This window comes from Mastomys coucha, unplaced genomic scaffold, assembly GCF_008632895.1.
Source record: "Mastomys coucha isolate ucsf_1 unplaced genomic scaffold, UCSF_Mcou_1 pScaffold4, whole genome shotgun sequence".
In the NCBI taxonomy this organism is placed as follows: domain Eukaryota; kingdom Metazoa; phylum Chordata; class Mammalia; order Rodentia; family Muridae; genus Mastomys; species Mastomys coucha.
The window spans coordinates 11,985,754-12,000,208 of record NW_022196910.1 but is presented as its reverse complement, the minus strand read 5'-3'; the positions used below and the strand labels follow the sequence as shown (position 1 = coordinate 12,000,208).

The 14,455-nt window shown below is 44.2% G+C and overlaps 1 protein-coding gene across 6 annotated transcripts in view; it reads left to right on the top strand.

Annotated features, from left to right (window-relative positions):
- Rfx4 (regulatory factor X4) overlaps positions 1–14,455 on the top strand; it is a 158,114-nt gene that overhangs the window by 128,930 nt on the left and 14,729 nt on the right. For all 6 annotated transcript variants that reach the window (XM_031349020.1, XM_031349018.1, XM_031349023.1 and 3 more), the window contains 2 exons: positions 3,877–3,996; positions 4,370–4,531. In XM_031349020.1, the coding sequence (XP_031204880.1) occupies positions 3,877–3,996; positions 4,370–4,531 (282 nt within the window). The remainder of the gene's footprint in view (positions 1–3,876; positions 3,997–4,369; positions 4,532–14,455) is intronic.

Below are 14,455 nucleotides of genomic sequence, written 5' to 3'. Positions count from 1 at the left end.
ATATATATATATATGTATATATATATATATTTTGATTATCATGGATCTTGAATGTGGAACAAGACACAGTGTAAGAGACATGCCCAGGCTGCCTCCACTGGTTGTGTGTTAGATACTATAAATCATCCACATGAAAATTTTGGAGAAGAGACCCTGATATTGACATTTTAAAGTGCCCTGGAATAGTAGCACCAGTAGTCCTGCGACAAGATGGAGTGGCTGATGTCAGAGCCCCTCTGTACTCTTGGGTGGCCACAGGATAGATGATTCATAAATGGCGGCTACCGCCCAGCCACTCTCCAAGGCTAAGCACCCGACTCTGTGATCACATGTCCTCTTGGTAATTTCAGATTTTAAAATAACTTGCTCATGCTGCCATTTCTCCATTTGTCACTTGTGACTTAGTTTTCTCACCAGGTTTAGGGCTCAGTACATGGAACTGCAGCCATTCTAGGAATGACATATTAGGATTTTAAACTTTGTCCCATAAACAAAGTGAAAGCATTTCTTAAAAGATATTTTGTGATAGGTATATCTATGAAATTATTAAAATCCAGAATATACTGAATCACACACTAAGCTATCTATATGTCTGTCTATCACCCATCCACCCATCATCTCTCCATCTATCATCTATTCACCCACCTATCTATCGGGGGCGCACAGGGATATCTGGAGGTCAGAGGACCACTTGTGGGAGTTGGTTCCCTCCTCCTACTATGTGGTCCCAAGGAAAGAATTCAAGTTGTCAAGCTTGGTACAAGGGCCCTTACCCACTGAGATATCTCCTTGGTCTTTAAATAATTATTTTTTAATGCAAATACTCCTATATATATATATATATATATATATATATATATATATATATATATAAGAAACAAATACAAACAGCACTTTACAGAAGAAGAAATTCTAACAGACAGTAAGCACATGAAAAAAAAATGTATATCCTCTCTCTCTCCCTCCCTTTCCAGTACTACCCCTCTCTCCCTCTCAATTAAACCTCTTACAAGTAGAAAAGAAAAAAAGAAAAAAGAAAAAGGAAAAAAACGTATGTCTTTGTGGTAATTAGGTTACTACAAAGTTCACACCCTTTCTGCGCCGCAGTACTAGTAAAAGTGAAAACCACTCTGGTAGGCAATTTGGTACTCTTTCTAAAGACTGAATGGGCAGGTGTTCTTGGGATTTGTTGGCTGAACTTCTAGACCTAGATACTAGGAGACAGAGACAAAAACAGTCATGGCAGCCAGTTTTCAAGGATGAAAATTTGTCATCAGCCTAGCTTTCGGCAGCAAGTGAATGGATAAACTGTGGTATTGAGCAGCCATTCAGCCATAGCGTCAGCATTCAGCACCAAGTGCATGGACCTACAAATAGAAAACTGTTGAGAGCAGGCTGTAGAATGTTGTGGAGAGCATATGTATCATTTACATCACACTAGAAAACTGTGTGTTCTCTCCAGAAGTAAGTGTACAGTAACAGTATAAAACACACATGAATAATAACAGATTCAATAATAACAGGTTCAAGATTACTGATTATTCACAGGGACGGACATAAAGAGTCAGGGAAATTACAGAAAAGGGAAGGTATTTCCCTTCAAAATGTTACACATATCATAAAGCTATGTGGTAAGTATACTAATGTTCATATTAGAATGCTCTCACCTTCTATAAGCGAGGCAAGTTAGGCGAGACTTAAGAAAATTCTAGATTCTACCAAATGCAGTTGAGAAGGTTACCATACAGCAAGTGTCTCTTTTTGTCACCACTACTTTTTATCATAATGGCCTTTGGTGATCACTAGCTCTGGGCCTGAGCCCCCACCACACACACACATATTAGCTGAAAAGAATAAAACTGTCACAGTGCTGTTGGAGGGTGGAATAGCTTAGTCCATTACATATGGTGGATAGGTAGAGTGGTAAGTAGTCTACTTGACCATTCCTTCATTCCTGTAATGTATGCGTGCTGAGTCTCTGCTGTGTTCCTGACACTGCTGGGCACAGAACAGAGGACAGGAGGGATCTTCTAAAATCCCTGTGTTATAGAGCTACAGCATCTTCTCTCTCTCCTTTCTCTCTCTCCTTCCTTTCTCTCTCTCTCTCTCTCTCTCTCTCTCTCTCTCTCTCTCTCTCTCTCTCTCTCTCTCTCTCTCTCTCTCTCTCTCCCCCTCCCTCTCTCCTGTCAGTACCCCTTCCCAGTTCTTCTATATTTACCCTTCTCTGTGGCCATGACACCCTGGCCCTGAACTGCTTATTGCCCAGTATACTAATGATGTTTTTTTGGTTTGGTTTTTGGTTTTTTGAGACAGGGTTTCTCTATGTAGCCCTGGCTGTCCTGGAACTCACTCTGTAGACCAGGCTGGCCTCGAACTCAGAAATCCGCCTGCCTCTGCCTCCCAAGTGCTGGGATTAAAGGCATGTGCCACCACTGCCTGGCTCTAATGATGTATTTTTAAGGACACCATAGCCCTTATAAAGTCAAGTTTTCAAGCATCCCTAGTACTCAAGAGACCACAGCATGGTCGTAGGCTGGGACAGTAGCTCTACAAAGCTCCTGATTGAAGAACAATGGGAAATTAGAGACCTATTGAATGTGCATTGATGGTTTCTAGGGGACTTCCTGGACAAGTACTGCTAGGCAAGCCTCCCCATACCCCTTTATCATCCAGGGTTTTCTGTTCTAATTCATTAGTTCATAGATGTTTCATTCCATCCATATTGACTTAGACCAACATCCTATTAAATAAAATAATTTCTTCATTATGAATGCTTCAAGTATTTGATGTTATCCTTTGACATTTTTTTTACTGTAACTGATTGAATCACAGTCACTATAGAGTTCTTGAGATAACTGTTATCGTTTATTAAGCACCTAGTGTATACTTACACATTCTGCACTGGAAGCTTCGCTGACCTCCTTTCAGAGAAGATTGCATTGCATCATAATTAAACAGCAACTTCTGTCCCAAGTAAACAGGTTCAAGTCTGGTCCTTCACTTAACTGTGTGGCCTTGCATGTTTCTGTGACTTTCTGGGTCTCATTTTTCCCTTTTGTAACAGAGTACTACTTATGGCTGAGGAGTAGATTATACACAGTAACCAACATGGGCTAATGTACTGATTATCACAGAGCACTCACTCAGTGTGCATCTAACTCTGTGTTTCTTATTTAAGAGGACTAGGCAAGGTAGGCTGAAACAGAAATCACAATGCCATCTGTACCAGGCAGCTGTAGACCTCAGAGAATGCTGAACACAGACTGGTACACAGGACATTCTTTAAAATGAAGGCTCACTCTCCTCCTTAGAGAAGAGAATGAGCCGCCTTCTTACCTACTTCAAAAGGAAAGAGTACTCCTTGGAAAACCCCAGCTCTTTCCCATCTGGTACCTTTTCTAAAAACATCCTGTGTCTCCAAAACATTTAGAGCAATGAGCCTATGATTGTAAATGTACTATTTCAGTCCTGCTTCTGGGATTATGCCAGGTACATTGATACACACACATGAACTAATGGGCACGTTGCGGCCATGGATGTGCTCCAGAAAGAATAGAAATGAGCACCACTGTGCTGAGCTGGGCAGAGCGAGGAGTGCACAGGCTAGGATGGGGGCTGCTGGGAGCCAGACTGCTCAAGCACATTTGCAAGTGACTCAGTGTGCTCTCTCTCTCTCTCTTTTTTTTTTTCATGATGACATATGGATGGAGAGGGGCTAATGGGCTTGTCTGGGAGTATGGCAAAGGTGGAGAGATCATGAGGGAGAGGACTGGGTTCCTGAGCACTGGTTGGAAGACACAGCAGCATGGCGTTGGCCAGGTGGAGGGACTGCACAAAGCGGCATGACTCACTTTCTGTCTGCTCTCTCCGCACCAGGGTCTTTTCACCTGATTCACCTGATGTTTGACGACTACGTGCTCTATTTGCTAGAATCTCTGCATTGTCAGGAGCGGGCCAACGAGCTCATGCGAGCCATGAAGGGAGAAGGAAGCACTGGTGAGCAGAGCGCTACAGGAGTATCAGAATGTAGCCATCTGACTGGCAGAACTTGCTTTCAGAACGTAGCCATCTGACTGGTAGAGCTTGCTTCTGTTTCCTTAAGTCCACACAGCCAAGAGTTTAGCTGTGCTGAGTGGATCAGATGCTGAGAAATTAACAATCTCTTCCTCTTTAGAGTGGGCACATGGGAGTATGGAAACCATTGAAGGGTTTTAAGCAAGGACTGACCAATAGGACACAGATTAGAAAGTGGTTTTTTCTTTTCTTTTCTTTTCTTTTCTTTCTTTCTTTTTCTTATTCTTTTTTTGTTCTTCAAAGGCAAGTGGCCTTGCCCTTGGGCTCTAAGAACATACCTTTTCTCTGTTTGCAGCAGAAGCACAGGAAGAGATTATCTTGACAGAGGCTACTCCACCCACCCCTTCACCAGGCCCATCATTTTCTCCAGCAAAGTCTGCCACATCTGTGGAAGTGCCACCTCCCTCTTCCCCTGTCAGCAACCCATCCCCGGAGTACACTGGCCTTAGCACAGCAGGTAATGTGTGTGTGGGGTTCTCTAAAGTGCTTCTCTGGAGCTGGGTGGGGACTCCATGTTGAAAGCCAAGAGATTTCCGGGAAATGGGTCTTCCTCAAAGCACAAAAAGGAATACCAGGACTCCGGAATCTTCCTGGATTTGTGAAAGGCTTACAGGCCTTAGATTATTTATGACTACATCTTCCATATGTTGCCGTTTTCAGTTGGCAGATTAAACACATGATAAATCTCTATTCCCCAAGGTAAGCCACTGAAACTGTTAAGATGTCACGTAAGCTAGTATACAGGCATCCTTGAAAACAAGAAACATGGACCCAAACCTGAGCAGTGTCTCTGGAAAGACGGAGAGGCAAGAAGCCATGTCAAGCTACAATAGGACAAATGGAGGCAGTGGTTGTGAACAGAGTTGATCTTGGGCCAAGCTGAGACCATACTGAGCATCATTTGTAAAGCTGATGCTACTAGAAGGTTGCTCATATGGGAGACCCACAGCCCAAAATACACACTGTGTTCTCACAGGCTAACCACACCCAAGAATCGCCAAAAGCCTCAGTAAACACCCATACTTAAGACAAGTGAAGGAACCCCGAAAAGATACTTCTATATCATTGTTCATAAAAGTATGTATAGCCGGGAGGTGATGGCGCATGCCTTTAATCCCAGCACTTGGGAGGCAGAGGCAGGCGGATCTCTGAATTCGAGGCCAGCCTGGTCTACAAAGTGAGTTCCAGGAGAGCCAGGGCTACACAGAGAAACCCTGTCTCGAAAACAAACAAACAAACAAAAAACCAAAAGTATGTATAATAGTCAAAAGGTGGAAAGGACCCACTGTGTGTCCTTTGCCCATCGATGGGTGAATGGATATAAACATGATATAATATTTCTAATTCTAACATATCATAACATGACTGAATCTTGAAGGTATTGTGCTAAGCTAGACATTAAAGGACAGATGTCAACTCCACCTGTATAGGGACCCAGAGCAGTCAAGATCAGAGAGTGAAGGGACAGACATAAGGACAGAGTTTCAGTTTGGGAAGATCAAAAACTCTGGAGATAGATGGTGACAGCAGATGCATAACCTAACATGTGTACTTAATGTAACTAAGCCAAAAATGGTCCAATTGGGAGGTTTTAGGTTAAGATGTTTTATCACGATAAAAAAAAAAATCACCATACCATTGCCGAAAGCACAGCCCATAAATGAGGAACAGTATAGCACAGTAGAAAAGGCAGAGTTATATATTCATTTATAAGAGTCAAAGATCTTCAAGAAGAAATAGATGCTCTTGAAAGAGAAGTTTCAATACATAGGTTGAACAGAAAGCAAAATACAACTGAAGGAGAATTAGTTAAAAGAATGAGCTGAGATGCTCTGATAATGCAATCAATGCAAATCGATAAAGAAATGTTGAGCATAAGAGCTAAAAGAAGGAGCTGATATATTCAGGAATTATTGTTTGGAACAGGAAATGGAAAAGTAGCTGGGCATACTGACTCGCTCATCAGGCTGTAGGAGGCTGTTTGGAAGGACTGCAGAGTGTCTGAAGCCATACTGGGCTACAGAGTGGGTGGGCAGGGATCCACAGTGAGCCCATATCTCAAAAAAATAAAAGATAAAGGAAAGGAGAAAGGAGAGAAGGAAAGCGATGAGGTAAGAAAGGGAAAAAGTACTGTGCGCTGGAATAAAGTTGGGGGAGGGAGAAGTAAGAGGAAGGAGGGAAAGGGAGAAGGAGGGAGGGAGATGGGTGGGGAGAGGGGGGGAAGAAGAAGAGGGGGTAGAGTGGAGAGGGAGAGGAGAGAGGAGAGAAAGAACAGAGGGAGAGGAAGGAGGGAGGGGGAGAGAGGGAAGAGAAGAGGGAGGGAAGGGAGAGAGGGAGGGGGAAGAAAGAGGTAGAGTGGAGAGGAGAGGGAGAAGAAAGAGAGAGGGAAAGGAGAGGGGGAGGGAAATAGAGATGAAGGAGGGAGAGTGGGGAGGGAGAGAAAGAGAGGGAAAGAAGAAGGGGAGAAGGAGGAGGGGAAAAGAAGAGGAAGAGAGAAAGAAGAGGCGAGCAAGAGAAAGAGAGCATACAAGTAGCTTAATGGTTTTACAAAACACAGACATAAGACTTAGGGTAACAACTTTCTTTCCTTGAATCCTGAAGTGACTAAATGGGGGGTAGGATGGGGATGGAACTCATTGCTAAACTCATTGAATAAAATCAAAGAGATCTCATCATCCCCAAAGAAAACAGATAATCACCAAAGGAGACCCAGACTGATACCAGACTTCTCATCAGTGACATGATGTACTTAATGCAACTAAGCCAAAAACTGTCTAATTGGTAGATTTTAGGTTAAGGTGTTTTATCACACACACACAAAAAAATCACCATACCATTGCTGGAAACACATCTTACCAGGGGAACAGCACAGCACAGTAGGAAAAGGGGAGAGTTATATACTCATTCACGAGAGTCAGAGATCTTCAAGAAGAAATAGGTAGCTATTGAAAGAGAGACATAGGTTGAACAGAAAACAAAATACAAATGAAAGGGTATTAGTTAAAAGAATGAGCTAAGAGATTCTTTGATAATACAATCAATGCTAAGTGATAAAGATATAAGAACTATGCTCATCTTAGTTTCAGTATCTGATGCAGTATTTTTAACATGCCTTGAAAACCTTCCATACAGAATGCTACTGCATAGGTGTTGCATATGTGAGAAGGGACTGTGTGAGTGGATGAATACAGAGATGACTTCCAAGGGACAAGTCTTTCGCTGAGTGCTGTGCTTGATGTGAATATTACTAGGCCAAGTCCTTGCTACCAAAAGGCCACCTGAAGGTGAGAGAAGCAGGTAGTCATCATAGGAGACGGCACAATCACAGTATAAACTACAGGGTTCTCAAAAGAGAGTTCTTGGCTTGGAGGTATCTGGAGACCTCGCAGTGAGGAGTGGAGGGTTAGGTAAGGTGCCCTGGTATCCTATTTATTACTCAAGCCTCAAGTCTTTTTTTTCCCTCAACCCCTCTGTTAGTTAGGACAGGCTTGGTGCTGTAATAGTATATAGGGAGTTCCTATAGCAGAAACCCACTTCACACATGCACACAGCATTGGTGGGGAATTCTGTCACAAGGAACGTATTTTAAACACAGCCATTTGGAAATGCCCATTCTCCCAATATGGAGTTCCACCAGATTCTAGTGGGTTCCCCAGCCCGGCAATAGCAACACCTTCACATAACTGAGCAGACGAGCCCATGGGAAGTACCTGAAATTTAAGAGTCTCCAAGTACACCTACTTGGAGACTCTGGGAATCCATTTCAACAAACCTTCAGGTGGGCAGTTCTGACACCCACTGGGAAGAGGACTTACAGGGGAACAACAGTTTTTGCTCACTGACAACCAAAAAGGAAGTACGCATGTGCCCTGTGCACACTTCTCCAGCACTCAAGGGTTCTTCCTACATGGGAAGTATTAGATCACCATCCCCTGAGCCTCATGCTTCACAGAAGAATCAGTGAGGCAGCAGAAGCTACCAAGAGCCATTTCCCTGAATCATGCTCCTGATAGGTCTACCATCACCAAGGCAACCCAGCAAGTCATGACCATCCTGAAGTTTGCAGACCTAACAGTGTGGCTGGAGAGGAAGGCTCCCTCCCAGAACGACACAGAAACTAGAGGGTGTTTGTGGAACAGGGGGATGTGAGGTGTGAGGCATGTGCAGGAGAGACTAACAGGAGCATATCAGCTTTGTCTTGCCAGTGAGTCCGCCTGGCTTTCTTTGTAGCAATTTGGAGGCCTCAAGGTAGGGGCAGGTGTGATGATTGCCAAGGCCATAGGAATATCATAAAAGTGTTGAGAGGTTTCTGTGCAGCACGCTGCAGGCCATAAAAGGAGCTTCTTAGGAATACAAATGTGAAACAGGTTCTCTTGAGATGACTGTAGGCTTTGAAGATTTTGGCACATTCCAACTTTGTTCTCAGGTATCTCCAGAGGGCACTAAAAATGTCATCTTCCATAAAAGTATGCATACTACTTTTCTCTTAGTACCGCTTTGGAAATACTCCATGGATCAAGTTTGGATCCATAGACTGGATCTGGACCAGCCACGGGCCCTGGTCTTGGGGGAAACGTGCATAATTTCCTAAGAGGCTGCATGGTTTTAAACACATGTTATAAATGCATTATCATAGGAGTCTTAAATTGGGGGCCTTGTGCATCCTTTTATTGAATAATACTGTAAATCTGAAAAATAATTTTGTAAATCTAGTAAAACATAGCAGTCATGCTCTTTTAAAAAGTTAACTCCCTATATGACTTTAATGCCCAGTTAGTTTTATTAAATTGCTGTTTTCCCATCTACTCCCCCAAAACTTGAAAACAAATAATTACACTTATTTGTGTATGTGTGTGTACATGCACATGTTTGTATATGTGTGTGTGCATTTGTGGGGAGGCCAAAGGCAAACATGTGGTAGTTGATTCTCTGCTGCTATCATGTGAGTTTTAGGTTAGTGGCACCTGCCTTTCCCACATAGCTACACAGCCAGACTCAAACCAAAAAATGTTTTTTAAGGAACCCCATGTAGGGGCTGAGAATATAGCTTAATTGGTAAAGGGCTTGCCTAGTTAGCATTCATGAAGTCTTGGGGTTCAGTTCCTAGCATAAACTTTGAATGTTGGCACACCTCTGTAATCACAGAACTCAAGAGGTAGGAGGCAGGATCAGAAGTTCAAGGTCAACCTGTGCTACCTAGTAAGCTTGGGACTAACCTGGGCTACAGAAGACTGCTCAACAACACTAACAACAAACCTAGCATCCACATCAGGCAGCTCACAACAATCTGTAACTCCTACTCCAGGGGATACAATACCCTCTTCTGGTGCACGCGCCCAGACACACACACACACACACACACACACACACACATTCACAATTACAAGTAAAATTAAATCTTCAACAACAAACCCAAAACAGATAGCAAGAAAAAAAAGACAACATCAATGGATGTGAAATAAGCAAACTTTGGCTAACAAAGTTTCCTTCCCCTACTCCCAACCTTAAGTGAAATTACATGTGACTTAGCTACTTTATTGGACCTCAGACATATTCTGAGTATCACTGACCAAATGATGTATTTTCAGGTTTGACCTAAGAGTCAAGGCCAGCCAGATGCCTGAGCCTTTTCACCAAGCTACGTCTCCCATTGGATGGACACTTCCTAGCACGAAGTATTAGTCCATGGCACATAACCCTGTGGCGTCCTTTGATGCCTAGGGAAGACTCGGCCGCACAATGAGTTATAACCTCCAGGAAGACAGTTTCTCTACTTAACAATGTCCATGCCTAGGTCCATGTCCATGCAGACATATGCTTTTTTTTTTTTTGGTTTTTTGAGACAGGGTTTCTCTGTGTAGCCCTGGCTCTCCTGGAACTCACTCTGTAGACCAGGCTGGCCTCGAACTCAGAAATCCGCCTGCCTCTGCCTCCCAAGTGCTGAGATTAAAGGCGTGCGCCACCACTGCCCGGCTCAGACATATGCTTTTAAATATGCTGTCTTAAGACAGTGCCATCAGTTTGAAACAAGTGGAGGTGGTTGTGGTGTGGTAAGGAAAGGATAGGTACAGGCACCTAAACCCGAGGCTGGTCAAAGCCAGAGTAGAGTGGTTCACTAAAGCCTTTGGGCAACACATGGTAAGAGACCAGTTTACAGGGCTCCACAACAACAGATTTTCATGGGTAAAGCCTGGCTCCATCGTCCTCTGCCCACCTGGGCCTGCCTCCTCCCTTCTGGTCAGGCAAAGTTCAGAAACTTACACGAAGGGGGCTCTCTTCTGCCTTGTGGGCATGGCAGGTGGTGTCAAACTGACCAGTCTATTTAACATGACATTGGGCTGCAATTCTTTAATGTCATTTAAAACAAAATGTTAAGCTCAGACTCTGTCTGGGCGGGCCACCGCAGGGCTCTAAAAGCCCCATTTATGATGTCATTGTAAGTGTTCCCTCCTTTGGCACTGACAATAAAAGTTAACTATTAAGCTGGTGTTTTCAGCTTCCCACCCAGGTTCCCTGCAACACAAAACCAGCAAATCCAATCACTGGGAAGTTAGGTTGCCTGATGAAACAGGGGGATTCCTCCCAAATGTCCCTGACTATAGAACATCTGGCCTGCCCAGCTGCACTTTCTCTGCAGCGGCTGAGGCTGTCACAAAGATAACTGACCCTTCCACTCTCCCAATAACAAAAGCTCAGTCACACTGAGGCAGGCTAAGCCAAGCAGCTCCCAATGGTGGGCACTGGTGACTCATTTACAGTGACTTCCTCCCCCTCCGTCACAGCTCCTTCCTCCTCCTTTAAAGGAACAGAATTAGGAGAAATGAATCAGGACAGGAAAGAAAAAAAAAAAAAGATTGTTTCAGGCATGCTTTGATTTCACTCAATCCATCACACAGACTTTTCCCTCTGTCTGTTATTCAATTATTCCTGTGCTAAGTGAAGACTCTGCATTTACTCTGTACCCAGCCTTGGAGGTACAGAAGTGGAGACAAGACAAAACAGACACGGCCACTGCCCTCGTTGGTACTTAGCTTCAGTGGGTAAGAGTTAATGTAGAAATAAACCACCAGGTAAATATGTAACTCCAGACGGCCCTAGGAGGTGTGAGTGGGAGGAACAATGTGGTATGGAAAAAGTGTAACCTGGAGACTGCCCAGCTTGGTAGACAGTGATGTCTGTCACAGAGCTGACCAACCACAAGGAACCAACCGACCATATAGGAGTTGGGGAGGGGCAACAAAGACATCTTGTGCACAGGCCCTAGGCAGAAAGAGCTTGGTGTAATAAGGTCTGGCTGCGGTGTGTAAGGGACAGGCGCTAAGAGAGGAAGCCAACATGTCTTTCTGGGAATGGGTTCATTTGTTGCCCTGGTCAGCTTGGTCTGTCTGATGTTGAGCATGGAGCTGTTAGTGCAGCAACTTAAGCAGACAAGGCTTCCCACGTCAGTGGGCATGCTCCTTAAAACACAGCTATCCCAAGGACTGAGGTAGCCATGGATGCATATTGATAAAGGGATAGGCAGATCTACACACATAATCTTTCTGTCTCAGTCTTAAAGGTTATAAGAAAGGTTTTGTTAAGTATCTCAGAAAACATCATTAGCCAAAAAGAACTTTTTTAAATTATAGTAATTAAAAACAAATAAAACAAAACAAACCCCAAAACTTGTCTGTCAGGGCTAGAAAGATGACTCAGGGGTTAAGAACATTGGATATTCTTCCAGAGAATCTAGGTTTGGTTCCCAGCCCCACATGACATTCTGTAACTCCAGTCCCTATGCATAAAAATAGTGGCCAGACAAAATATCCACACATGGTTTATGCAAGTTTTAAACTAAAAATCCAAGCTGTCCGAGAGAGTAAGCACTAAGCACCTATGCAAATAAGGAACTGAACTTGTCACTGCAAGTGGCTGGTGGCTAGGGTCTGGGGCAGCACGTTTCAGATTCTCCACTTGCTCACCAGAGCTTATTCCTGAGAAACTGAAAGCAAAGGCTTAGGTGAGATTTTCAGGTGTGGAGGAAGCTCATCCAAAATCCAGAGGAGAAGGTATAGCTGGACAGTTGGGGAAACCGGGCCAGTTTACACAAGTGGCCAGCAGAATCTCCCTGCTTCTGGGGTGGGGGTGTCGTTCTGTGGTAGGGTGCTTGCTTAGAATGTGGATTTAATTAACCAACACTGGGGGCAAGATTCATTGTAAGCAGGATATATGACAGGAAGCAATGAGTTACAGAGCTTTGCTTCTTGGTGCTCAGTCCATGGACCAACGGCATTGTCATGTTTGAGACTCTTACTACAGTAAATGTCCTGCTGCTGGCTTGGGAATCTGCATTTTAACTATCTCCAGAGATCTCCAGTGGGAAGTATGGTTGCCTTGGAAAAGTTCTGGAGCCAGGGCAATCTGTACTCAACATCCAACTATGCACCTAACCTGAGTGAGTCCCCTCACTTCCTGGGACTTAGTCCCCTCATCTGACAAAGGCTGTTTGACAAGTCTGGGTGTGGCGGTACACGTCCCAGTACTTGGGATTGAATTTGAGGCTAAGGATGGAGAAAGGACATCCCTGTGTTCAAGACCATTCCAGGATAGGAGACCCTGTCTCTCAGCAAATGAAAGCAACACAGAAAAGGGAGGCCCCCAAGACCCTGTTGTGAAGATTTAAAGGAGTCAGTGTGGGGCAATGAAACATGGTTGCGTTCTGGTTTCTGTTGGAAAACATTCACTAATTCAAGAAATTACTGACTGCCTTTCTTTTCCAAGTGTCCTCTGTCCTGTGCTTGCAGACTCCATCCAAAACGAAAACCACCTTGAGGAAGAATGTTCTTTTGGGGATGGGGAGAAAATGATCCCTTATTGCAGTTTCAACAGCGTAAAGCAGCTATCAAGTGCCCCTTTATAAAAGGGACCTTTATAGAATCCTGAAGGACCAGGAGCCGGGCCACTGCACCGTCTTCAGACCTTTGAACACACTGGGGCCGTTGTTTAAACCAACACATCAGGAGCATTTGGGCCCTGTCAGATTTAGCTTTATTAGTGTCCCTTAAAGCACAGCCATTGCAGCAGTGCTTCTCACTGGAGGTCCCCCACCCAGCAGCAGGGATCTGGGATGTTCTCTCTGCTCCCCAGGCAGAAACTGCTTCTTACCCAAGCCAGTAGGTGTTAATCTGCTTAAGGCTGCCTGAGTGGATGCATTAGATTGCTGGCACATGGCCATTTAGAGGTTTTGTTCCCTGGACCGCAGGGGCCCATTTTCCCAGGAGCTCTACTAGCTTTTTGTTTGATAATGGCTATTCCTAGCAGCCTTGGCTCCATCAACAACAAATTCAATGGAATCAAAATTTACTGAACACCTACTACTTGGCAGGCCCTATGTTGGGCCCACAGCCGTGAATGTACAGTTGCTGGGCTCCAGGGGTTCAGACAAAAGTTACACTTCTGCTGCGTTCCCTCAGGTAGTGGAGATCCCCTGAAGTCTACCCACTGCTTGCAGCTGTGGAGGTGGGGTCGGGGAGGGAACCTCTGTCTTTCTTGATTGTCCTTTAAATAGTCTCAGACCTTGGCCACTCTCCATAGGTCCCAGGGATTGAAGGGTTAAGTACTTGCTTGTTGTGACTGGTTCATTATCTCTCAAATCCCACCCCCTCCCATTACAGTTCTGGTAGTAAATCTATTTATGTTTTATGTATTCTGACAGAAGCGCTTTGTACTCATTATAGAAAAACACAGAACAAAACAAAAAAATTTAAAAATTGCCAACCTTCCCACCCAGAAATAATCCATTTTTGATAAAAAGGGAAAAATTTTAAGAGTGCTATAATCTCCTGAATTTTTTTGTGGACTCGTGTGTATGTGTGTGTGTGTGTGTGTGTGTGTGTGTGTGTGTGTGTGTGCTACATGTGGGTACATGATCATGCGTGTTTAGGTGCATTTATACATTCATGCACATGTGGCCAGAGGGGTGTGTTGTTTACCTTATAGTGCAGTTTATGAGTGATTCCTAACAACCGGCCCATGAAGCCACTGTGATGGGAAGAACATAACAGACATGAAATGCAGAAGGAAGGGCACCAGCGATTTCACAGAGACATACTCTTTAGACGTTTGCTGTAACTGGCTACCTCATAGTCACAGTCAAGCATTCCATCCCCAGCAAGCTAGTTTTTCATTACTGTACCAAGTTACTGAGACAATGTTTACAACGACAAAGTTTAATTCTGAAATTGAACTTTGATTTAGTTTAGTGGCTCAGTTCTGAAAGTCTTAAGTACGCCCTCCTGCTCTGGGCTTGGAGTGGAACATCATGGCTGAAGCCTACGGTGATACAAAACTCTTCACCTCATGGCCAGGAAGGGGAAGAGAGGAAAGAGAAGGCCACACTCCC